This window comes from Lolium rigidum, chromosome 2 (genome assembly GCF_022539505.1).
Source record: "Lolium rigidum isolate FL_2022 chromosome 2, APGP_CSIRO_Lrig_0.1, whole genome shotgun sequence".
Classification (NCBI taxonomy): Eukaryota; Viridiplantae; Streptophyta; class Magnoliopsida; order Poales; family Poaceae; genus Lolium; species Lolium rigidum.
In genome coordinates, this window is record NC_061509.1 from 256,140,827 (window position 1) to 256,167,518 (window position 26,692).

General features: G+C 40.5%; 2 protein-coding genes across 2 annotated transcripts; one reads left to right on the forward strand and one right to left on the reverse strand.

The window, feature by feature from the left end:
- The first annotated feature begins 7,360 nt into the window (after positions 1-7,360).
- Positions 7,361-8,893, forward strand: LOC124688611. The gene is made up of 2 exons (XM_047222267.1): positions 7,361-7,836; positions 8,429-8,893. Exons 1-2 carry the CDS (start codon positions 7,577-7,579, stop codon positions 8,748-8,750), a joined length of 582 nt encoding a protein of 193 aa, XP_047078223.1. The 5' UTR covers positions 7,361-7,576; the 3' UTR covers positions 8,751-8,893.
- A 57-nt stretch (positions 8,894-8,950) lies between these two features.
- LOC124688610 (endoribonuclease YBEY, chloroplastic-like) lies at positions 8,951-13,805 on the reverse strand. The gene is made up of 13 exons (XM_047222266.1): positions 13,488-13,805; positions 13,152-13,403; positions 12,979-13,074; positions 12,380-12,554; positions 12,213-12,296; positions 12,027-12,106; positions 11,483-11,575; positions 10,772-10,843; positions 10,365-10,484; positions 10,222-10,272; positions 9,917-10,102; positions 9,389-9,781; positions 8,951-9,286 (listed from the first exon to the last, which is right to left on the reverse strand). Exons 1-12 carry the CDS (start codon positions 13,803-13,805, stop codon positions 9,755-9,757), a joined length of 1,554 nt encoding a protein of 517 aa, XP_047078222.1. The 3' UTR covers positions 8,951-9,286; positions 9,389-9,754.
- Positions 13,806-26,692: the final 12,887 nt, after the last annotated feature.

Below are 26,692 nucleotides of genomic sequence, written 5' to 3' on the forward strand. Positions count from 1 at the left end.
AATAGGGTGTCTCATGAGCTTCCTGGAATATCAGCTTCCTAAGTTCTGGGTCATTGGCTACGCATATCCGTTTCCCGAACCAAACAATACCTTGTTCATCTTCACTAAAACCTTTGGCCTTCTCCTCCTTCAGGGTTTCTTTATCTTCTCTATATCTTCAAGCCTTCTGGTACTACTTTCAAACTGAGGTCCTTCAATCCCTTGCATAGATCTTTCGGTAGTTCTTCTATTGATAGGAAATTCACATAAACCTTGCAGCTTAAAGCATCAGCCACTACATTTGCTTTACCAGGATGGTATTGCAAACTCAGATCATAATCCATATGAGTTCCAACCATCTCCTTTGTCTCATGTTCAACTCCTTCTGGGTGAAGATGTACTTCAAACTCTTGTAGTCGGTGAATATTTCACATCGTTTCCCCATCAAATAGTGTCTCCAGGTTTTCAGTGCATGAACCACTGAAGCCAATTCAATATCATGTGTGGGGTAATTAGTTTCATGTTTCTTGAGTTGCCTGGAAGCATAAGCTGCTACCTTGCCTTCCTACATCAACACACTTCCTAGTCCTTGACGAGAAGCGTCACAGTAGACCTGAAATTCTTTCTCCAGATCAGGTAAGCATAGAATTGGTGCAGACACTAATCTCTTCTTCAACTCCTGGCAACTGCGAATTTCTCCAACATTCTTCGGAGGTTCCCATTCTATCACTGCAGCTACCTTGGATGGATCAACAACAATTCCTTCCTTGGATATGACGTGTCCAAGAAATCCTACTTCACTAAGCCAGAACTCACATTTACTAAACTTGGCATATAGCTGGTGTTCTCGAAGTTTCTCCAATATCAGGCGAAAATGTTTCTCATGCTCTTCATTACTCTTGGAATAGATAAGTATGTCATCAATGAAGACTACGACAAACTTGTCAAGGAATTCCATGAACACTTTGTTCATCATATTCATGAAGTATGACAGAGCATTGGTTAAGACAAAAGGCATCACCGTGTACTCATATGAGCCATATCTAGTGACGAAGGTTGTCTTGGGAATATCCTGCTCCCTAATCTTGAGTTGAAAGTATCCAGACCGAAAATCAATCTTGGAAAATACACTAGCTCCTTCTAACTGATCAAACATATCATTGATTCTGGGTAATGGATACTTGTTTTTAATGGTTACTTCATTCAGTGAACGGTAATCCATAACCAACCGTTGGCTCATGTCCTTTTTCTCAACAAACAGAACCGGTGCTCCCCACGGGGATGAACTTTCTCTAATAAATCCTTTTCCTAGCTGCTCCTTCAACTGCTTCTTGAGTTCTTTCAACTCTTCATCAGTGGACATAGGATAAGGTCTCTTTGCTATAGGGCCAGTTCCCGGAAGCAAGTCAATAAGAAACTCCACTTCTCTGTCTGGAGGCATTCCTGGTAATTCCTCAGGAAAGACATCGGGGTATTCCTTCACTATGTGTACTTGATCTAGGCTAACCCCTTAAGATTGCTTAGCCTAAAATCTCCAACACTCAATTGAGGGATTTGAATCGAATCCTTTTTTCCTTCAGGGGTAGTGAGTGTGATTGATCTACTAACACAATATATGACTCCTTTGTAGATAGTCATCCAGACCATTCCCAGGATAACGTCTAATCCTTGAGATTCCAAGATTACTAATTGGGTTGGGAATTTATATGGGCCAATTTATAAAATCAACTGATGGCATCCCGAATCGACTATCATTTCTCCACCCGGAGAACTCACTTTAATTACCCTTCCTATGGTTTCAGTGGTTATTCCGTTTTTATTCACAAAAGGTCTAGATATGAATGAATGCGATGCACCAGTATCGAATAACACTAATGCTATAAACGAGTTGAGTGGAAACATACCCATCACAACATCGGGTTCATTCATCACTTCCTCCACATTGGGGTGATTCGCCTGTCCCTTCTGGAATGGGTTGGGTTTGGTAACATCATCATGATTCTTCTCTAGGCAGTTAGTGGCATAGTGTCCAGTCTTCTTACACTTGAAGCAGGTGATATGGGACAAGTCCCTGAATTGTGACGGTGCTGGCTGTTGTTTCCATTGTGGTGTCCATTACTCCCATTGTGACGACCATGATTTCCATTGTGATTACCATTGGAATGGTTTCCCTTGAATCCTCCATTGAGCTTATGACCATTGTAGTTGTTGCCATTCACTTGGGGCGGGTGTGGTGGTGGAGGTGGAGGTGGAGGAGGAGGAGGTGGTGGATGGTTGTTGTTGTTGGCAACTTGGATGAATTGGGTCATGATCTGCATGAGTTGTGCCTGAGCTGCCATCATCTCTTGCAGTGCTTCCTAGTTTGGGTCATGCCTTGGTGGCATCTGTGGTTGTTTTAGCATAGATGAGAAACAAGATAGACAGATCTAGGGAACAAAACTTCCTACCCATGCACAAACAAGTCACACAACCAAACAAAAACATTTAAAACAAGAAATTCCAAACTTTCTTTAATAAGTAATAAGGTTCAAAAATACGCATAGACTAGTTGGGTACTGCCATACACCTGGTGGTAGGGAAATACAACAAAACGTAAAGGAATACATATGAGTCAATGGGGTCATCTAACGCCTCTTGACTACCTTAACAAGCTAAACAATATGGCTAATTGCTCGTCTTCCTTGATGGTTTTCATGAGTTAGGTCATCTAAGGAAAGAGGAAAACATTTTTGAAGATGGAATAGATGAGAGTACTAGAAGTTCACAAGGTACACATTTTTTAAAAAAAATCAAGATTAGATAGATTTTTCATCCTAGGGTCTTCCTATTTCTAATCCCAACCTAGGGTCTCGATCCTACAGGCAACACTATGCTCTCATACCATTTTTGAGCACCCTACCTTTTAATAAAGGCATGATACCTGTGTATAGTGATATTCCCGGGATCACTGATAGCACACACATTTCAAAATGTAGTAATCATTGCAATAGTATCAAATCACTACATCGTAGATCCCCAGGAGATAAAATAAAGTCTTACAAACTACATAGTCACTTGGACTAGCTCAAATAAAAAGTTCAAATCAACACTGCAGAAAGGAAACACCAATGAGCCTCCATCATCTTCATGCGCCACAAGCAGACATGTTGGAATGCAGACTCGAAACCCTACCTAGTAATCTTCTTCAGATGAACCTGCACGTTTGAATATGCAGTCCCACGAATGGAGGTCAGTACAATGATGTACTGGCAAATGACACTTATTTGGTGGCAATTGTGAAAGACTAACTACATGATATCTGGCTAGTGGAGTCTTGGGATAATTTTCATAAAGCCAATTTTATCCTATATTTTATTTAAAACAAAATATTTTAAAATCCTGGAATGATATTATAAATCACACCGTGGTTAAATCCTCCATGGGTTTTAGAATAATCACATGGTTCCATCTACCATGAGTTTTTCGAAGGTTGATACACAATTTTAAATACATCCAGAAAAGGTGATGAGATTCTTCCGTACATTCCTTGTCCAGGAGCTCAAATTGTCCATAACCGGGGACACGGCTAAGATCTTAGGTTTAACTCTTAACAGGTTGTGCACTTTCACCGTACGACCCACCCTTCCCAAGAGAATAATGGGACAAGATCTTTCAGAAGGAGAGAACAAACATACTAGTTAGGCCCGTTCCCACTTGGCCGTCGCCACAACCGAATATCTAGCTGACAAGTTGAGTCTCACAACTTAATTAATCTCGGCAGAGCCCATAATACCATAAAGCTGCACTAGAAGCTATCTAAACATGGACAACATGGTAATCCCTTTAATCCTGGGTGACCAACCACAAGTTAAACTCACAGGCTTAAAACCCATCCCGGGTAATAAACCCCCACACGATCCCCTGGTAAAAACCAGGTGCACTCTAGAGCAACCACTATTCAACTGCGCACTCCTAGGTTAAAATCCCCACCTGTCCACTGGTTAACACCCCAGGGACATGATCCTGAGTAGCCGCCCACCATACAATCATTTCACCCAGGTGTTTCATTAAGGTTGTTAATTTTTAAACCATCCAACTATCACAACCAACCAATGAAACAATATCGACAATTGGATGTTGCTAGGCAAACTAGGCATTTCTAGTAGTGTGTTCAGGAGTGGCTACACACTACGATTACTAGGCATAGTATAATACTTTTCTTTTTTAAAAAAACAAAACCCTACCATGCGTACTATTTAAAAGAAAAACACTAATGCATAGGAAAATAGGTAGGGATTGAATGTCACTTGCCTTGATCAAAGCAACCAGTACACTCACAACAGTCACAAGTGTAGCTCTGATCACCTTCACAATCTAATCAAGCAAACAATAACAAAATAAACAATCATAGATATGTATGCATGCATGATATGCACTATTTAATTTCATACATAGGGATGATTTGAAAATATTGTATTCAATGTTCTCTGATGTTTATAATGTTGGTAATGTTCTCTGGTTATATTTGTTTATTAAGATTTTATTTATAGCACTATTAATAACTTAAACAATGCATAAACATCAACTAAAATAGCTACTGCAAAATTTTATGTTTGGAAAAATATATATTTGGACATCCCTGGATAGGGTACAGTAATACGAGACTGATACAATTGGATTCATTCAAAAATACCTTCCCTATGCAGCCATCCCAGTTCAAAAATGGACGTCTTTTATGAGGTTTATGTATTACGTTGGTTAGCAGTATAAGAGCATGATTCGACAGAGCTCAATACGTGGAACGGTCGCATAGAAACCATTGGGTATTTACATTTCCAATTAGAATACATAAGAACACTATCCAACTTCTCGTATGTGGGCTCTACGAGACTATACGCCCAAGTAAACTATCTCCCAACCATTGCAACCTCTCTCATATCCAAGCTATCGATGACAACATTGAATAAAAAAATACCAATGGTTGTCGATCCTATCTTTTCTCTTCTCATGAGCGAATCGGAACAAATTAAAATCTCCTCTATAATATAATTGGGTATGGATAAGCAGTCAATTAACTATTTGTTTGTACCGATTGTCAAGTATATCTTGTCTTTTCTTTTGTAGGTTTGTAATTAGTCATGTTAATTTGTATCATGCATTGGATTAGTCTGTTCATATTTATATTATTTAAATACATCATTTACATGATAAGACTATAAAAGATATAGAAGATGATCAAAATTTAAATTAAATATTAAATTTAAAATTATTAGGGTTGTATTATTAATATATAAATATAATTTAATAAAAACAAAAATTTCGTAATATCGTGGTACTACGATACGATTCTACGATACAATATTGTTGACGAGAAAACAATATTACCTAGTATTCCGACGGTGACAACCATGCGTATGCTGCGTCCTTAGTTTTTGTTCTCTCCCTGTAGTAGGTGGGCTAATCTTTTTAGGGCTTGTTTGATTCAAAGGATTTTTAAAGGAATTTTGTAGAATTTTTACCCATATTTTTTTCCTATAGAGCCAGTTTGATTCAAAGGATTGAATCCTCCAAAATTTATATGGAGTGCTTTCCTATACTACAATCTTATAGGATTTCTAACAAGAGGTTATACCTATTGAAAAAATTCCTATGTGTGTATGATAGCTATGCTATGTACTCAATCTCTATAGAAATTTCTTATAGCTTTCCTATACTTCCATTAAACAACTAGTTATACCAATTTTCATATGTTTCTTTTCCATAAGATTTAAGGGGACAAATCATAGCAATCCTCCATTTTTTCTATCTCTCCACTTTTCCTATCCTATGAATCAAACAAGCCCTTAGATTACGTGTTTTTCCCAAGAAACTCGGTGTCAAGCCCAACATCACGAGGGGCCACATCCGTGTTGCCATTTTTATTGGCCCTTGGCCATCCTTATATATTGAAGGGTAATACCATGCCATGAATATGGCATAAACATATATGTTTATTTCAAATTTAATGACTTATTTATCAATTTTTATTAATTATTTAGACTATACTACTAATAGTGTCATCAACAAACTTTCTCTTCTCTTCCTTTGGCTGTTCAAGAACTTAATACATTAAGTGTAAATAGCTAGAGCTATAGTTTCATAGCCGAGGAGGCTCTTTTGACATCGTGTCAAATCTTGGTTTAGCCCTTGGAACAACTCGTTTGGCTAAGAGCTCTTGCTCGGTGCCCCACTCTGCCTCCTCCTCCACGACCTCGGCTTTCGCATCCGCTATGAACGCCTCGTTTCACTTGTAACACTCGAAATTGTCGGAGAAGTTGTCCAAGTTAAAGTCTGGCAGCTCGAGCTCGTCGTCGAGCTGCTACGGGGCCACAGGCTCTAACTGCAGCACCGCTGGCGACGTAGCATCAAGTCTGTAGTGGCGGGCCGACGCGACATTGTGCCGTGGAGGCGAGTGCAGCAGAGATGTTGAGGAGAGTGCGGTGGGAAGTGTGTTAAATAGGAGGATAGAGCCGTCACGAACATTTACAGCGACGGTATCCCAGGCATCCCCACATGGGGAACCGACACGTCCATTAAAGACGACGACCCACCTTTGAGATATCAGAGACGTCTCATTAAAGAGGAAGATGCCTGTCATGTCGCTGACATGCCGGCCTTGCCCCTGAAACTACGTGGCACGAGGCGCTAGGACGCCCATCCAACCCTGTGCGCACCGGCCAACACGGGGTTATCAACACCTATATTTGGCTCCAAAATATGCCGACACATTATTGAACACGCCGGTGTGAGCCCAGAACGTTGCTGGCACCCTAATAGAGCTATTGAGGCTCCCCGTTGGAGATGTTCTTGTGCCTACGTGTTTCAGCGTCTCTATCCAAATTGAGTGTGAGATGGCAATAGCACCCGTTGATAGATATAAACATGATTCTTTCGCTGCGCCATGAATTTTTCCTGTACTGTCCATTGGACAAATAAGTCAGATCGAGCCGACTGGCTGTAGCACCAGAATAAACAAGCTAATCTCCGCCCCCAGTTTGAGCAGCATAATCAAACTCCGTAGGCAGCGCCGAGATCTCTAAACCCTGTCTAACAGAAAGCACCTTAATCTACCTTATCCACCCTAATCCGCGGGGATAAGCCTCATTTTCCTAACCCTGCCAAGCCGCCGATCGATCGACAGTCCCGTAAGATAAGATACTTATCCTGAGCCAGTGTAGTTTATCCGCGTCGTTCTCACACATGCCGCCTATAATTGCTACCAACACATGTTCCCGTTTCTTGTTCCCTTGAGAAGCACAAGTGTTCCCACATGCACAAACACTTCCGACAGTAACGTGGAAACACATAATTGGTTCGTGATAAGATGGCACAAGCGATTCCACGGTAAGGATAGGTTTTGTTCTGGCTTTCACTTTTCGTCGTACAAGTCGACGGAGGCCTATCTGGACGGGCAAGACGCCCGTTTACCCACGGAAGTCCACGGAGGCCTATCTTCTTTCACTCCTTCCTTTCCTCCTTGCGTCTGCATATATAGTTTGCCGTCGAAGCTCCGAACATAAGAGATAACCGTTGCTCACTTGCTCTCCCTATTTGCTCCTGACTTCTGTTCTATCCTGGAATGGATGAAGCTCGCAGCATGGATCTGTGCCATGAGGCCGCATGCTTTGAGCTACGAGAGGATCACTCTGACGTGGCTTCTGCCTCAGGCACATCTGGCGGGTCAGCGTGCTCATTGGCATCGAATCTGAGTGATGATGCGAGTTATTCTCCACCTGACGATTCTTCGGGGTCGTCCTCAGCGTCATCCAGCACCTTGCATCTGGAATCCGAGGGACCGCTCTGCGATCTGTCTTCGCTGCTAGCCCAGCTTCCTGCCAGGTACATCATGCTTCGCCCCCCTGCACAAGTATTCAGTTATCTCAAGTTTTATTTGACCTCAAACAAAATGGTATAGAATCTTCATAGCTCTAAACTACTACCCCTCCATCTCAAAAAGGATGTCTCGCATTTGTCTAAATTCGGATACATCTAGCCAATATTTAGTGTATAGATACATTTAAATTCAGACAAATCTGAGACATCCTTTCCTGGACGAAGGGAGTGCTATTTTTTTTCCAATCATAATCATGTGTTACACTGGTGGCTAGTTCCTTTTACATATTAGAAAACTACTGGTTGATACAGATCTTCAAATCCCATGGTTGAATTCTGAATGATACTACTAAGCGATAACCTGTAGAGGTTACATTTTGCACAAAATATATTACAAGAACATAGACATTCAATGTAACTATGCAACTAAGCAACTTTGAGATCATTAAGAACATTTTACTCAGAAGATAGATTGAATAACCGGAGAACAATATGTCATAGTTCTGAAAGAGTCACTGTATCTATGCCAGTTAAAAAAATCTAATTGAGATAAAAAGCATTTTTGTTTTATCTCTAACAAGTTATTCAATTTCCACAGGAGAGGGCTGTCCAAGTACTACCAAGGAAAGTCCCAGTCCTTAACATCAATATCTGGTGCTACATGTCTTCAAGACCTTGGTAAAGAAGCAACTTACAGTAAGAGGATGAAGACATGCAAGAGCTATAAAGCAGGATTAGGGATGAATCAGCGGACGAATCACTCACCGAGGATAGGCAACAAGATGATAGGGAAGAGGCCTTCAAAAGGTTCATTTGCTTGTCTGTTGTCCAGAGCAAACAGCACCAACCTCTTGTGCAGCAGTGCTAATTTAGCTGCACAGCAGAATGACAAAGATGTACAAATGCATTTGAACTCTTAACAAAGTGAAACCGTGGAAATATAGAAATAGAACGCCAAGTCTCCACTTCCCACAAACATGCTGTACTTATTGTACACTTTCATAATGTAATTCAAACTAATTTTCCTTCTGCGATCAACCTAATTTTTCTTTGTTTTATTTTATATTAGTCTGTAAGAAGGTTAACTGTAAAGATGAATGGAGTGACACAGGGTCAACCATAATCAGAAGAACTCAATAAATCATACAGCAGCTTACAGCTACTTCCGTTAAACTTTCCCATGATTCCTTATAAACAAATTGTCATCAGATGGGGGAACGATGGGCTAAACAATCATTACAAATGTTCTTCAAAGGACAACTGTACAAGTATTTATGTGGAAAACCAATATTGTCATGAATAATGACAATGACAGGTTGCTCAGAATCAAGGGGCACAGGAGTTGTTATATAACGTAGTCACAAGTTGAAAAACGTTTCAATTGGTGTTTGTCTTCATGATATCATATGGATAGGCTCGTCTTGTTTTCTTTTCTGTTCAGCTCCATTAAGGACATCTGTTAACAAGGGAAAGGTTCTCATAAATCCAGATGAAACTACTACAGGTGCGTAATTTAGAACTTCAAAACCTTATGACCTCAAAGAAATATCAAACTTACCTCTCCAACGCCCACATCTTAGGAAATATATCAAACTTGTCACTCCCAACATCCACATCCCTTTTCTGAAGTACATGGTTGCAGGACAACTAATTGTTGTCTTCTGTGCATCCCATACATGCCATTTCTTAAAATATCTCAAGCTCTCTCCATAAATACTCTCTTGCTAAAGAATACTTCAATAATCATATCAGTTGGATCACTTGTTGCTTGGCCATCTGGTTTAGAGCCTGTTCTGAAGCAGTCCACTCCGTGAAAATCCATGGAGCATGTAGAGCTCGGTTTGAGCTAATCCATAAAATTGCACTGCAGCTCCATCTGCTCCAGAATCAATTGTGGAGGAGCGAAGAGGTTCCGAACAGGTCCTTAGTCTCCAACAGCCTCAAGATCAGACTGCATAAGCAGACATCATACTTGTAAATAAATTCTTAGCAGTGATGATGCTTTCTAAGTGAGCACAATACAAGATGAAATAATAATATACAAAAGGAACAGTAAATGTAGTTCATTTATGGAACGGATTCGTACATCTTCAGTTATTCCGAGATGGTCAAGTAGCACCCTGATACCACCACCTTTAGAAGCATTAAGGGGAACAATCTCAAGTGCATTTGGCTGCGCTTTGACAACACATGCTTTCCCTTCTGTTAGTTCTGACCAATGCTGTATTAGGACAGATAAATCTTCCTCCGCATTGGTAAGGAAAAGCAACTTCTGCAAATGCAAGTAAAGCTGTGTAAGTTCACTCATGACAAAGTTGATCCGAAAATAGTAAAACTTATCAACCTTAAGGACATATCAACTTTCCATTTGCCAAAGTTACAGTAACAAACCTGAATGGATGAATATTCTAAGAGGTCTTCAACTGAAGGCATTACTTTTACCTGTGCCAAAATTTCAAAGTTGGCTTAACTGCTTAACATAGTTAGAAAGGAAGGAGAAGGAATTTTATCTAGCAAAAACCTAAATACTGTACCTTGGTCTCATGGTGCAGAGTGTGCAACAAGTCGACAGAAGGATGTTCAAACAAGGTCAAACATTGTTCCTCACAGTATAGAACAAGAGGAGTTTTATTCTTTAAGGAGTACAAACATGCCTGCCAATGAAAAAAAAGAACTAATATATAATATCTGACGATCTTATATGCACCTAAAAGAGACATAAATCTTAACCAGTCAACAAATAATTGATACAAAAGGAAAGCGAGCTCAAATATAGTACATTCATGCCTAACATCCAAACTCATGATAAAGAGCATACAAGCTCAACAAAATGCCCTATAAATCTTCCTAATAAAAGAATAGAACAGCAGATCATTAAAATTTTGATGGAAAGTAAAGCTGCCAGCAGAAACTAGTTAGATGAGACATTGCAAATAACTACCTCCTTGCATATATCCACATCCAAGTTTGCTCTATAAATCAGTTGGCCGTTCCCTCCGTAAACAAGTGAACCCTGCATCCAAGAGAAACAATAACTTTGTAAGGGTAAAATGTCAATTGGAAAAGAAATTATGCAATATGATTATTGTTCAAGTATAAAGAATGACAATGACAACAAAAAAAAAGACAATGACAAGAGCTTTGACACTCACTTCCATCTACCTTATCCTTATGTATACACTTGCATTTTTTAAATTTGATTCCAGATTCATATGTAATGAAAACTGATGTAGTACATTTTACAGAGCCGCAGAAACAATTCACATGGATTGGGCAAAACTTCAAGCAGTTCAATACTTTCTCAAGACTTGAGCATCAACACATCTAAATCATATCCCATTGGGAAAAAAACCATAGCATTCAGTGCTGCATCTCTTCGAATGAGCAATTACACACACAAGCATGCACACGCACCCAAGCACACACTAAAATGAATAGATAACATAAAGCAGGGTTACTCACATAAGGAAAAGGGTCCCAGATCCAGTAGAACAGTTGGACACACAAAATGTTACTCGAAGATGAAAAGGCGTGTTCAATTTGACAATAAAAAGGACATTGGTGTCGAAAGAACACTGGCACAAAGCCACAAAGTTCTGAGAGCGAATTTTTACTATCAAGAACTATTCAAGTAAGCATGGAGAGGATGTACCTGTAGAAATACACCAGGTGAGTTCTCCGATATAAATTCATCTTTTCCTTCTATATTAAGAAGCTTGAAAGTTGCTATGGTGGAAGCCCGGGTCTAATTAAAAGTGAGGAAAGCCAAAAAAAACATTAGAAACATGCAATTAAACTAAAAATGCAGTCATCTGATGGTAAAATTTAAAAAACGTTTTGCTACTGAATTTTTTAGTACACTTCAAGGTGTGCTTAACGTTAATATCACAAACTACAGCTGTATATCATCACAAGTCAAAAACATATTACTTATTATCTGAATTCCATCAGAATGAAGCTGCAACTAAGATAGAAGCTATATCGAATCACTAAACATCCTACTGGAAATAGCTTCCAACTTTCGTCAAGGTTACTTTACATACTCTTTCATGCTGTGAGAAAGCTACACCTATCGATGACAGAGATAATACTGTTAAGGAAAGTGTCGGAACCAGCCCCAACCTCAGATCAGGGCCATTCACATTGCATGATCGAATATCTTTGCATTCAAGACTAATACAACAAGTAAAACTCACCCTCCCAGTAACCATGATAACAGTTACTCCCCGTGATATAGCCTCTCTCAAAGGTTCTATAGATTCTGCATGCAGGTGTCCTTCATAATCCACGAGAGTACCTTAATAATTTTTCAAAATAAGTTATTCGCGAAGTTGGCAAAATCCAGCAGAAACAGTATAATTCTTGATGCTACATCAACTCACCATCTATATCACATACTATATGGGTCAGTTTTGGCTGATGATGACCCTCCCGTACGCTCATTTTCTCTACATCGCTATTGGCCTCTACATACAATAATTCAGAGGTACTCCAGTGATAAGAAACAGACGGCAACCCTTTGGATAAAAAACGTGCAAGGGCAACCTACCATCAGAATTTTCTGAATGATCCATGTCTGTACTGAAATGATATGCACTCCTAATGAGTCCTTTCCCTTTCCATTCAAGATTATTTAATATTTGTTCTTCTTCCTTCTCCATCTCTTCTTCAGCCTCCTTGCCGAGTTCATGATCAAAGCCCAATAAATGCAATAATCCATGCACCTGATGATGATTAAGTAGGTTAGCATAGAATAGGGTTGTGAGCAGCAAGCTATTCCATCGTTGAACAGTCGCTTGCAAGCTTGTTCACAAAATACACCAGAAGTAGACTAATAGGTCAAAGTTGAATCATTATCTTGGTAATAAATAAATAAAAAACTATGAAGTAAAATAAACCTATATTGCTAATGGCTGCCATGCTGTCAATAGTGATCCAACTTCCTTAATGTTTAATTCTGCTAACTGTAATATGAACCCAATGCCACCATAATCAGAATCACTATGTTTGGTCAATGATAAATCAGAGAAGAACTACGTTTGTTCAGTGATTGCAAGGTGCAACATTACGAAATAAACAGGAACACATGGTACCACAATAATAATAAAAAGAGGGTTGTGATGCTAGCAATAAGCGAAACAGGCTAACCGTGAGAATTCTCATCTCATCAAGAAGCGTATGGCCTCTTTCTTCTGCCTGCCGACGGGCCGTCTCGACAGAAATTACCAAGTCACCCAACTGCAGCTGTTGAACCAAACAAAACAAGAAAACATCAGATGAAACCATCCGTAGCAAACAAACTAGCACGCCTTAGTTCTTACCACGGGGATATCAAGCCCCGGTATATGATGGGACATCGACAGGACATCCGTAGCGTGGTCTTCGTCCCGCCATTCCCTGTTCAGCTTCCTGATGAAACCATCATCGCAGAGCAGCAGAGAGACCTCGACGCTGTCATAGTTATCCACATTTCTTATGGAAGTGTCCCTGGTCTTGTACTCCGAGTTCTCCAGATTGTGGAATGCCAGCTTCATCGCCCTCCCAACATCCGTTCGAAGCGTTTCTGCGATGCTCTGCCCAGCCACTCGCAATTAGAGATAGGTTCAGAATTCAACAAATTACAGGCAGGGAAAATTTTGTGCGGAAGTATCGATTACCAGGACGAGGGGGTCGTCGGGGAGGGCTTCCTCGATGCCAATCTGCACGCTGAGCTCGCCGGGGCCCTTCCGCCTCGCCCGCCTCCGCCTCGGCAGCATCGGCGGGGCTGAAACGCGCCGACGCCGTCTGGATAAGGGTGAACCGTAGTACCGCGAGGCGGCGGGGAGGAAAGGGGGTGGGCTGCGGGTATGGGGATGGGGATGCGGCGGCGGCGAGTGCAGCGGGAGAGTCGGCCGCGGTGAGAAAGGGAGCGGGGACGGGCGAAGGAGGTGGTGGGAGGCGAGCGCGCGGGCTAGGAGGTGGTGGAGCCGCGCCATGGGAGGCGGAGGTCGCGCGCGCGTGGTGGGGGTTTAGAAGGTTCTAGCTCCAGAGACGGCGGCAGGAAGAAGATGATAGGGTTAAACCACGCTGCAGTTGGGTTTAGAGCATCTTCATTCGCCTCTCCAAAGCAATTTGGAGCACGCTGGAAAAAAAAACGGTTCCAACGGCGTTCCTAAATTCGTTTTTTATCCAGCGCGTCCTGATACGGTGTTCGGCGCCCCGAGCTCATCCCCGCCCCACAAGGGACGTATCGGGCACGCCGGACACAACGAAAAGCGAGGCGAAGCGACGCGGACCCGACGCATCAGTGACTCATTCAAGTTTGGACCTAACCATTGCCTACCTCGCGGCGGAAGTTATTCGCGCGCAGTGACACACGACGACATCTTTGGCTTAATGGCGACGGAGGGGCAGGCGAGACGTCTCGTCGGTGCTGCCGAGCCTCCACGCGTCGCCGGCGTTCGCACGCCACCGCCCGTTCCCGCGCTTTCTGTGATGACCCGGCATACCACTGCATGGTGTAGTATGCAAGTCTGATATAACACCAATGAAACACCGTTCCACTCGTATTATATCGCTCAGAGTGGTACAACAGAAACATATGCGGGTCCAAGGCATGTCTATAGAATTACAAACACAGACTCTTTACAAAAGATCCACACAGCCTCCTACTTTACAATGAGGTAGAACTGCAAATAAACTCCAGAAGAACGATTCATAGTCTAATCCTAACACGAACTCTATTTGTAGAGTATTTAACTAGCTAAAGAGGTTAAGAATAGATTCTAGCTAAGTAGGAGCTAGGTTTAGGAAACTAGTTCCCTTCTATGGCTAAACTAGGTTTTCTCCTTGCTGGACTCTGACAGGATCCTGTCTCTTGAAGTAGTTGTTGACTTCTCGGTCTTCGAGTTGCACTGTAGATCCTCCTTCGATGCCTCCATATCTAAGCAGGGGATTTAAGAGTGGGATGAGTACGAGCGTACTCAACAAGTTCATTATAGGAAAGAGGTGTTTAATGCACTAGCTACAGCATTAGACCAGAAAGTCTAATACCGATGCAGGTTTTCGTAACCATTTCTTCAAAAAGGTTGCTTTTATTCAGAAGAACTATGTCCGTCAGCCTTCACCGGTTTACTAGAACTTCATGGAGCTCCTTTCCGGCCGCGTTCGCAGTTCCATATCCCGGAACGAGGAGTGACAGGTCACGATTCATTACACTCGCGAGAGGTGTGTTGCTTTACCCATAAGAGATCTTAACCTTGGTGCCAACCGAGTCATGTTCTCGTCCACACTTCCTTTGGTGTGAGGCCCGGTATAAGGTCTAGCCAATCATGTTCCTCCGCTACCTCGAACACCCACCTTTTGTTGCATGCCCCGACCCTGGGTCCTCGCCGGTCCCATTATTCCCACTCACGGGTGGACCCCGACCACGAAAACAGTTTGGGACTCGTTAACCAAACTCCTTCGCCGGTAGCTGCAACCCATCATAGACCGCAATACCGTGGGGACTTAAGGCTTCCCGACCTACCGCTTGTTCTTCGAGCGACAAGTGTCTACGTACTATGCCGTGGGGACTTAAGGCTTCCCCAGCCTACCGCTTGCCCTGACAGATACAAGTGTCTACGGTAAAGCGCATCCGTTGATGAACGAGAGGTGGAAACACTTTTGACTACTCCGTCCCACTCCGGATCTTATGGTTAACACGGGTATTACGGCACAAGAATCACCGGACGACATTTGTTGTTTAATCCTAGATGGATATAAACCCTTGCAATGGAACCTCCACCATATCAACACAATCCATGGTTCCATTGCCCACCACATAGTCATATTCATAGTTATGAAAGTAGTGGTTTTGGTTTTTATGCAATAGTGATAACCATAGTACTTTGCAAGTAATTTGATAAAGATAATCAAATGACATGAGCAAGCGATGAACTTGCCTTTCTTGACTGCAAGATTATGCAGACAAGGTCTTCGATACGCAATAACTCCAAATTCTGAAATAGCATCATCGTCCGGTAAGGACGATGTTTAAAAGATTACCAAGGATGCAATAATGCATAAGTATGAGATGCAATCGTTCTAAACGGGACCTAACCCCGATGATTTAGGATTAGTGAGTAGCATTGATCAGTTCAGGGTGTGTTGCACTTTTAGAGTGATTCACAAACAAGGTTCTTATTAGGTTCTTGTTGTATTAGAATCATAAGCAAGTGAGAACATGCATAGTAACAATCATACACATCAAGGAATTGTAGTTGTATAATAAGTAAAGAGCAGTTGTCAATTTTAATACTATGTGGCATGGTTAATGATTACTTGTTATATTCTTCAAAAGAATAACTTTTGAAGAACATGTTCTATAATAAAGAACAAGTATGATATCTAGGTTTGTGGGGTTCTATGGTTTTCTATGATTCTAATTGGTTTCTGGAGTAAGTATAAGATGGATCACAACAATGTTGGATTCATCAATACCTAGGGCTGGTAAGGCTGAGTTAAGCCTAGGCATCCTAAGCAAGTATTTATACATGGTTGCTATCAAGGTTGATTCATCCGGTCGGGGATTGCTAGCTAGGGTTTATAGGTTCTTATAAGCAGGGTTGATGATGATTCTTTATTTACTTCAAAAGAACAACTTTTGAAGAACATACTTCTTAAGTAATAAGAAGTACCTTAATTAGAGTTGAGGTGGTCTAGGTTTTACTGTTGGTTCTATTAAGTAAGGTATAATTGGCTCCTTAAATAGGATGGTGGATTAGTATCCCACACTAGTAGGGTTTAGTGGGTATGGAATAGGATGTATAATATTGACATGATTGCTTTTGGAGTTCATCACAATGGTGTGATGCTAAGCATGGGTAAATAAGATTGACAATTCTAAGGATAAGAGCTAGGGTTTAGACTTGGTTGATCCTATTTGATCAACTTGGTCTGATGGAGATGAACACATGGGATGCTAATTAGTAGTGATATGGTTCCCATATTTTATGTGGATTTGAGCAAGCATTGAGTTGCTAAATATGAGTCTATGATTACTACTGAAGTAATATGATCACATGTTATTTGGGGTTTAGGTTTGGAAACAATTTTAGGGTTCACATAAAATAGTGGAGCTAGGGTTTCTAGTGGAATTAGGGTTTGAGGATTACACATGAAATTATGAGGTTATCACTTTGTTTATAATGGAACTAGGGTTTCCTAATTACCCTATAATTCTAGGATTAATAACTTCATTATCAAGTTGAAGTTATTAATGAGTTTGCAATAAAAATAATATTAGATTTGACATTTTATTATTTTTAATGAATTTAATAATTAAGGTAATTATTAATTAGGGTTTAAATCCCAACATTAAAGATTAATTAAGTTACAAATAAATAAAATTAGTGTTAATGTTTTCTTTAATTACTTTATTGGTTTTTTTATTTATTTTAGAAAGTTTTACTGATTATTGAATTTAATTGCATTTAGAATTAAATGAAAAGACTTAATTAATAATGATTAAACAATTAAACTTTTATTAAAAATAAAAATTTCATATTATATTTTTATTGGATAGATCTTATTTTCAGGAACATTTTGATATCTCATTTATATTTTTCTAAGTTAAAATGGATTTTACAAATTAATTCAAAGTTGCAGATCTTTTCTCGATTTAAATTTAAAAAAACTAAAAGCTAAAGCTACCTGGGCTATTCTACCTCAGAGGCTGACTGGTGGGCCTTAGGCCACGCCAGCTGCCACGCAGGCGTGGACCAAGTCCATCTGCTGACGAGGCACAGGAGCACACTGCCGGCGAGGCAGTTGTTGCCGGCGACGGCGATTCCGGCCAGTAGGGCACGGACGAATGGGCTAGCTGGACGCGTCTTAGCACGCTGAACACTATGGAGGCGGCGCCCCCAGCAAATGGTCACCGGAGACAGCTCCGGCGAGCGTCTCCGCGACAGCGAACTCCGGCGAGGTGGCAAACGCGGCCTAGGATGATCTAGAGACTAAAATTAAGGGTTCTAAAGATTCGCGGGCTCACCCTGATGACGAGGAGATGCTCGGTGAAGCCGCGGGAGCTCAGAGGCGAGTACACGGTCGCGGATTCCGGCGATGACCGGCGGAAGGGCGGCGTTCGATTCGCAGTACCCCGTGCTCCCCTCGATGTGTGGCTTGACCAGAAGAAAGAGGGCATCGAGGCGCACCTCCTAGACCTAACCTTGGCCTCCGGGGTGGCTTGTATCGGCGGCTAGCCGGAGATGTGCTGGCGGCGGTATCCGGTGATTCTGGAGGTTGAAGACGATTAGAGAGATTGAGAAGTGGCGGCTAGGGTTCCTGGGGTCACGGCGGTTCTTCCCGAGTATTTAAAGGGCTTGGGGCGGTCGGCAACGGCGACTCGTCATCGGAGACGGCCGGGATGCGGCGATGTCGACGAGCACGTCTCGGCACATATCTTGGCGCGTTTGAGATAGGCACGGATGCGGAGCAACTTGAATCGAACTTTGGACGAGATCTTGGCGTCCAGAGTCCTCCTTATCGGCGATGAGGACGTGGCCGGCGAGCTCCTCCTCCGTGTCGATCTCAGGGAAGAAGAAGAAGCTGCTTTTCTTCTTTTTATTTCGGATCGTTACGTGGGTCAGGCTGGAGTGGCGTTGATGGGCTTCTACTGGGCTCGTTCGGGCTGTGCTTGGTGGGCTGCTGCGGTGCTTAGCTGCTGGTAAGCCTGGTAAGTCATTTTCTCCCATTTTCCTTTTTCTTTTTTATTTCTGTTTTGAATTCTGGTTTTATAATTCTGTTTTGAATTCATCTATACTATGCAGGTATTTTACAATTTGAATTTCTTGTGTAATTCACCCAAGATACTTTATAATTACTGTTGGATATTATCCATTTCAATATGGTACTAAATCATTGGTTTATTAATTACTATTGGGATTTGAATTAAATGTCCATATGGGCATGGGTTTAAATATCATTATAGAAAGATTCTCATTATTTTCCAACTGGTAATTTTCTTACTTAATGATATATCTTATTTTATTTGGTATTGCTTTGCAAGAAACAATTTCATGATAATATTTATTACTGAATTGCAAATAAGAGGGTGGCTTTAATGGCATGATTTCATGTACTAAAAGGTGTCTAAGGATTTGACTTAATATTGGGAAATGTTGTTACTTGTACTTAATTTTATGTGAGCACTTGCTTTTTAAGGTTTTGTAGGTTTTACTATAACCATATTTCAAAGGTAGCACTAGGATTATATTTAAATAGCACCTTGAAATACCCAAGGTAGATACTACTCTTATTATAGGTTGATCTTTATTAAGTGGTTGATCACCACCATGGTTCTAATCAAATGGTGTAGCACTAGATTATTCTTAAGTTCCATAATGAAGCATGAGCTTTAATTAGTGAACAATTATAGGGTTCTCATCATATTCACCTAATGGCAATTGGTTTGAATCTCAATTTAGGACTTGGTTTTATATTATGATCACCATAGTGATACATAGACTAGGTTTGAGATATAATTCTAGTTTGTGGAATTGGGGAACATCATATTGCATTTGTTAGGGTTTAATTCCCCCTAACCAAGGTAATATGGTTACTTGCTTAATTCTTTCTGTTCTCCTTTTGATTACTAAGGACTTGAGAATTGGTTTTATCTTATACCAATTAACTACAATTATTATCCTTAATTTATCATTTAAGTTAACTACATTGGTTATAGTTCTTTTTATAGTTAACTTTGGTCATATGGATGTATGGTTTCTCACCATATAAAGTATAGAGTTTAACTCCAAAGTTTTCTTAGGTTCTTAAATCTATGGAATATTGATGCGTGTAATTGACACGTCCGTTGGGAACCCCAAGAGGAAGGTGTGATGCGCACAGCGGCAAGTTTCCCTCAGTTAGAAACCAAGTTTAATCGAACCAGTAGGAGTCAAGAAGCACGTTGAAGGTTGATGGCGGCGGGATGTAGTGCGGCGCAACACCAGAGATTCCGGCGCCAATGTGGAACCTTCACAACACAACCAAATTACTTTGCCCCAACGAAACAGTGAGGTTGTCAATCTCACTGGCTTGTTGTAACAAAGGATTAACCGTATTGTGTGGAAGATGATTGTTTGCAAGAAAACAGTAAAACAAGTATTGCAACGAGATTTGTATTTCGAGTATTAGAGAATGGACCGGGGTCCACAGTTCACTAGAGGTGTCTCTCCCATAAGATAAAAGCATGTTGGGTGAACAAATTACAGTCGGGCAATTGACAAATAGAGAGGGCATAACAATGCACATACATGTCATGATAAGTACAGTGAGATTTAATTGGGCATTACGACAAAGTACATAGACCGCCATCCAACCGCATCTATGCCTAAAAAGTCCACCTTCAGAGTTATCATCCGAACCCCTTCCAAGTATTAAGTTGCTAAACAGCGAGAAAATTGCATTAAGTATTGCGCGTAATGTAATCAATAACTACATCCTCGGACATAGCATCAATGTTTTATCCCTAGTGGCAACAAGCACATCCATAACCTTAGAGGTTTCTGTCACTCCCCCGCATTCACGGAGACATGAACCCACTATCGAGCATAAATACTCCCTCTTGGAGTTACTAGCATCAACTTGGCCGAGCCTTTACTAATAACGGAGAGCATGCAAGATCATAAACAACACATAGGTAATAACTTGATAATTAACATAACATGGTATTCTCTATCCATCGGATCCCGACAAACACAACATATAGAATTACGGATAGATGATCTTGATCATGTTAGGCAGCTCACAAGATCCAACAATGAAGCACAATGAGGAGAAGACAACCATCTAGCTACTGCTATGGACCCATAGTCCAGGGGTGAACTACTCACTCATCACTCCGGAGGCGACCATGGCGGTGAAGAGTCCTCCGGGAGATGAATCCCCTCTCCGGCAGGGTGCCGGAGGAGATCTCCGTAATCCCCGAGATGGGATTGGCGGCGGCGGCGTCTCGGTAAGGTTTTCCGTATCGTGGTTTTTCGCATCGGGGGTTTCGCGACGGAGGCTATAAGTAGGCGGAAGGGCAGAGTCGGAGGGCCGACGAGGGGCCCACACCATAGGGCGGCGCAGGCCCCCTCCGGCCGCGCGGCCCTATGGTGGCGGCGCCTCGTCGCCCCACTTCGTATCCCTTTCGGTCTTCCGGAAGCTTCGTGGCAAAATAGGACCCCGGGCTTTGATTTCGTCCAATTCCGAGAATATTTCGTTACTAGGATTTCGAAACCAAAAACAGCGAAAACAAAGAATCGGCTCTTCGGCATCTTGTTAATAGGTTAGTTCCAGAAAATGCACGAATATGACATAAAGTGTGCATAAAACATGTAGATATCATCAATAATGTGGCATGGAACATAAGAAATTATCGATACGTCGGAGACGTATCAGCATCCTCAAGCTTAGTTACGCTCGTCCCGAGCGAGGTAAAACGATAACAAAGATAATTTCTGAAGTGGCATGCCATCATAACCTTGATCATACTATTTGTAAACATATGTAATGAATGCAGCGATCAAAACAATGGCAATGACATGAGTAAACAAGTGAATCATAAAGCAAAGACTTTTCATGAATAGTACTTCAAGACAAGCATCAATAAGTCTTGCATAAGAGTTAACTCATAAAGCAATAAATCAAAGTAAAGGTATTGAAGCAACACAAAGGAAGATTAAGTTTCAGCGGTTGCTTTCAACTTGTAACATGTATATCTCATAGATAATTGTCAACATAGAGTAATATAACAAGTGCAATATGCAAGTATGTAGGAATCAATGCACGAGTTCACACAAGTGTTTGCTTCTTGAGGTGGAGAGAGATAGGTGAACCGACTCAACATAAAGGTAAAAAGAATGGTCCTTCAAAGAGGAAAGCATCGATTGCTATATTTGTGCTAGAGCTTTTATTTTGAAAACATGAAACAATTTTGTCAACGGTAGTAATAAAGCATATGAGTTATGAAAATTATATCTTACAAGTTGCAAGTCTCATGCATAGTATACTAATAGTGCCCGCACCTTGTCCTAATTAGCTTGGACTACCGGATCATCGCAATACACATGTTTTAACCAAGTGTCACAATGGGGTACCACCATGCCGCCCGTACAAAGGTCTAAGGAGAAAGCTCGCATTTTGGATTTCTCGCTTTTGATTATTCTCAACTTAGACATCCATACCGGGACAACATGGACAACGAGATAATGGACTCCTCTTTAATGCATAAGCATGTGGCAACAATTATTATTCTCATATGAGATTGAGGATATATGTCCAAAACTGAAACTTCCACCATGAATCATGGCTTTAGTTAGCGGCCCAATGTTCTTCTCTAACAATATGCATGCTCCAACCATTAAGGTGGTAGATCTCTCTTACTTCAGACAAGACGGACATGCATAGCAACTCACATGATATTCAACAAAGAATAGTTGATGGCGTCCCCAGAAGCATGGTTATCGCACAACAAGCAACTTAATAAGAGATAAAGTGCATAAGTACATATTCAATCCCACAATAGTTTTTAAGCTATTTGTCCCATGAGCTATATATTGCAAAGGTGAATGATGGAATTTTAAAGGTAGCACTCAAGCAATTTACTTTGGAATGGCGGATAAATACCATGTAGTAGGTATGTATGGTGGACACAAATGGCATAGTGGTTGGCTCAAGTATTTTGGATGCATGAGAAGTATTCCCTCTCGATACAAAGTTTAGGCTAGCAAGGTTATTTGAAACAAACACAAGGATGAACGGTACAGCAAAACTCACATAAAAGACATATTGTAAACATTATAAGACTCTACACCGTCTTCCTTGTTGTTCAAAACTCAATACTAGATATTATCTAGACTCTAGAGAAACCAAATATGCAAACCAAATTAGCAAGCTCTAAGTGTTTCTTCATTAATGGGTGCAAAGTATATGATGCAAGAGCTTAAACATGAGCACAACAATTGCCAAGTATCAAATTATCCAAGACATTTTTAGAGTTACTACATGTAGTATTTTCCAATTCCAACCATATAACAATTTAACGAAGAAGAAACTTCGCCATGAATACTATGAGTAGAGCCTAAGGACATACTTGTCCATATGCTACAGCGGAGCGTGTCTCTCTCCCACAAAGTGAATGCTAGGATCCATTTTATTCAAACAAAACAAAAACAAAAACAAACCGACGCTCCAAGCAAAGTGCATAAGATGTGACGGAATAAAAATATAGTTTCGGGGAGGAACCCGATAATGTTGTCGATGAAGAAGGGGATGCCTTGGGCATCCCCAAGCTTAGACGCTTGAGTCTTCTTAGAATATGCAGGGGTGAACCACCGGGGCATCTCCAAGCTTAGAGCTTTCACTCTCCTTGATCATATTGTATCATACTCCTCTCTTGATCCTTGAAAACTTCCTCCACACCAAACTCGAAACAACTCATTAAAGGGTTAGTGCACAATAAAAATTAACATGTTCAGAGGTGACACAATCATTCTTAACACTTCTGGACATTGCATAAAGCTACTGGACATTAATAGATCAAAGAAATTCATCCAACATAGCAAAAGAGGCAATGCGAAATAAAAGGCAGAATCTGTCAAAACAGAACAGATCCGTAAAGATGGATTTTATTAGGGCACCAGACTTGCTCAAATGAAAATGCCCAAATTGAATTAAAGTTGCGTACATATCCGAGGATCACTCACGTAAATTGGCTTAATTTTCTGAGTTACCTACGGAGAATTAGACCCAGATTCGTGACGACAAAGAAATCTGATTTACTGCGAGTAATCCAAATCTAGTATTTACTTTACTATCAAAGACTTTACTTGGCACAACAAAACATAAAACTAAGATAAGGAGAGGTTGCTACAGTAGTAAACAACTTCCAAGACTCAAATATAAAACAAAAATATTGTAGTAAAAACATGGGTTGTCTCCCATAGGCGCTTTTCTTTAACGCCTTTCAGCTAGGCGCAGAAAGTGTATATCAAGTAACATCAAGAGACGAAGCATCAACATCATAATTTGTTCTAATAATAGAATCATAAGGTAACTTCATTCTCTTTCTAGGGAAGTGTTCCATACCTTTCTTGAGAGGAAATTGATATTTAATATTACCTTCCTTCATATCAATAGTAGCACCAACGGTTCGAAGAAAAGGTCTTCCCAATATAATGGGGCAAGATGCATTGCATTCAATATCCAAGACAACAAAATCAACGGGGACAAGGTTATTGTTAACCATAATATGAACATTATCAACTCTCCCCAAAGGTTTCTTTTTAGCATTATCAGCGAGATTAACATCCAAATAACAATTTTTCATTGGTGGCAAGTCAAGCATATCATAGACTTTCTTAGGCATAACAGAAATACTTGCACCAAGATCACATAAAGCATTACAACCAAAATCTTTGACCCTCATTTTAATGATGGGCTCCCAACCATCCTCTAGCTTTCTAGGAATAGAAGTTTCAAGTTTTAGTTTCTCTTCTCTAGCTTTTATGAGAGCATTTGTAATATGTTTTGTGAAAGCCAAGTTTACGAGCGCTAGCATTGGGACTCTTAGCAAGTTTTTGTAAGAACTTTATAACTTCAGAGATGTGGCAATCATCAAAATCTAAATCATTACAATCTAAAGCAACGGGATTATCATCCCCAAGGTTGGAAAAAATTTCAGCAGTTTTATCACGAGCAGTTTCAGCGGTTTTAGCAGTTTCAGGTAATTTTGCGCGCTTTGCACTAGGAGTAGAAACATTGCCAACACCAATTATTTTACCATTAATAGTAGGAGGTGCAGCAACATGTGAATCATTAGCATTGCTAGTGGTGGTAATAGTCCAAACTTTAGCTACATTTTTCTCTTTAGCTAGTTTTTCATTTTCTTCTCTATCCCACCTAGCACGCCAGTTCAGCCATTAATCTTATATTCTCATTAATTCTAACTTGGATGGAATTTGCTGTAGTAACAATTTTATTTTCAATATCCCTATTAGTCATAACTTTCGATTTCAAAAGATCAACATCAGAGGCAAGACTATCAACCTTAGAAGCAAGAATATCAATTTTATTGAGTTTTTCCTCAACAGATTTTTTAAAGGCAGTTTGTGTACTAATAAATTCTTTAAGCATAGCTTCAAGTCCAGGGGGTGTATTCCTATTATTGTTGTAAGAATTCCCATAAGAATTAGCATAACCGTTACCATTATTATAAGGATATGGCCTATAGTTATTACTAGAATTGTTCAGATAAGCATTGTTGTTGAAATTATTATTTTTAATGAAGTTTACATCAACATGTTCTTCTTGGGCAACCAATGAAGCTAACGGAACATTATTAGGATCAACATTAGTCCTATCATTCACAAGCATAGACATAATAGCATCAACCTTATCATTCAAGGAAGAGGATTCTTCAACGAATTTACCTTCTTACCTTGTGGAGCTCTTTCCGTGTGCCATTCAGAGTAATTAATCATCATATTATCAAGAAGCTTTGTTTCTTCACCAAGAGTGATGGACATAAAGGTACCTCCAGCAGCCGAATCCAATAAATTCCGCGAAGAAAAATTTAGACCTGCATAGAAGGTTTGGATGATCATCCAAGTAGTCAGTCCATGGGTTGGGCAATTTTTAACCAAAGATTTCATTCTTTCCCAAGCTTGAGCAACATGTTCATTATCCAATTGTTTAAAATTCATTATGCTACTCCTCAAAGATATAATTTTAGCAGGGGGATAATATCTACCAATAAAAGCATCCTTGCATTTAGTCCAGGAATCAATACTATTCTTAGGCGGAGATAGCAACCAATCTTTAGCTCTTCCTCTTAATGAGAAAGGAAACAATTTTAATTTTATAATGTCACCATCTACATCTTTATACTTTTGCATTTCACACAATTCAACAAAATTATTGAGATGGGCAGCAGCATCATCAGAACTAACACTAGAAAATTGCTCTCGCATAACAAGATTCAGTAAAGCAGGTTTAATTTCAAAGAATTCTGCTGTAGTAGCAGGTGGAGCAATAGGTGTGCATAAGAAATCATTATTATTTGTTCTAGTGAAGTCACACAACTTAGTATTTTCAGGGGTGGCCATTTTAGCAGTAGTAAATAAAACAAACTAGATAAAGTAAATGCAAGTAAACTAATTTTTTTGTGTTTTGATATAGCAAACAAGACAGTAAATAAAGTAAAGCTAGCAACTAATTTTTTTGTGTTTTGATATAATGCAGCAAACAAAGTAGTAAATAAAATAAGCAAGACAAAAACAAAGTAAAGAGATTGAGAAGTGGAGACTCCCCTTGCAGCGTGTCTTGATCTCCCCGGCAACGGCGCATGAAATTTGCTTGATGCGTGTAATTGACACGTCCGTTGGGAACCCCAAGAGGAAGGTGTGATGCGCACAGCGGCAAGTTTCCCTCAGTTAGAAACCAAGGTTTAATCGAACCAGTAGGAGTCAAGAAGCACGTTGAAGGTTGATGGCGGCGGGATGTAGTGCGGCGCAACACCGGAGATTCCGGCGCCAACGTGGAACCTGCACAACACAACCAAAGTACTTTGCCCCAACGAAACAGTGAGGTTGTCAATCTCACCGGCTTGTCTGTAACAAAGGATTAACCGTATTGTGTGGAAGATGATTGTTTGCAAGAAAAGAGTAAAACAAGTATTGCGACAGATTTGTATTTCGATATTAGAGAATGGACCGGGGTCCACAGTTCACTAGAGGTCTCTCTCCCATAAGATAAAAGCATGTTGGGTGAACAAATTACAGTCGGGCAATTGATAAATAGAGAGGGCATAACAATGCACATACATGTCATGATAAGTACAGTGAGATTTAATTGGGCA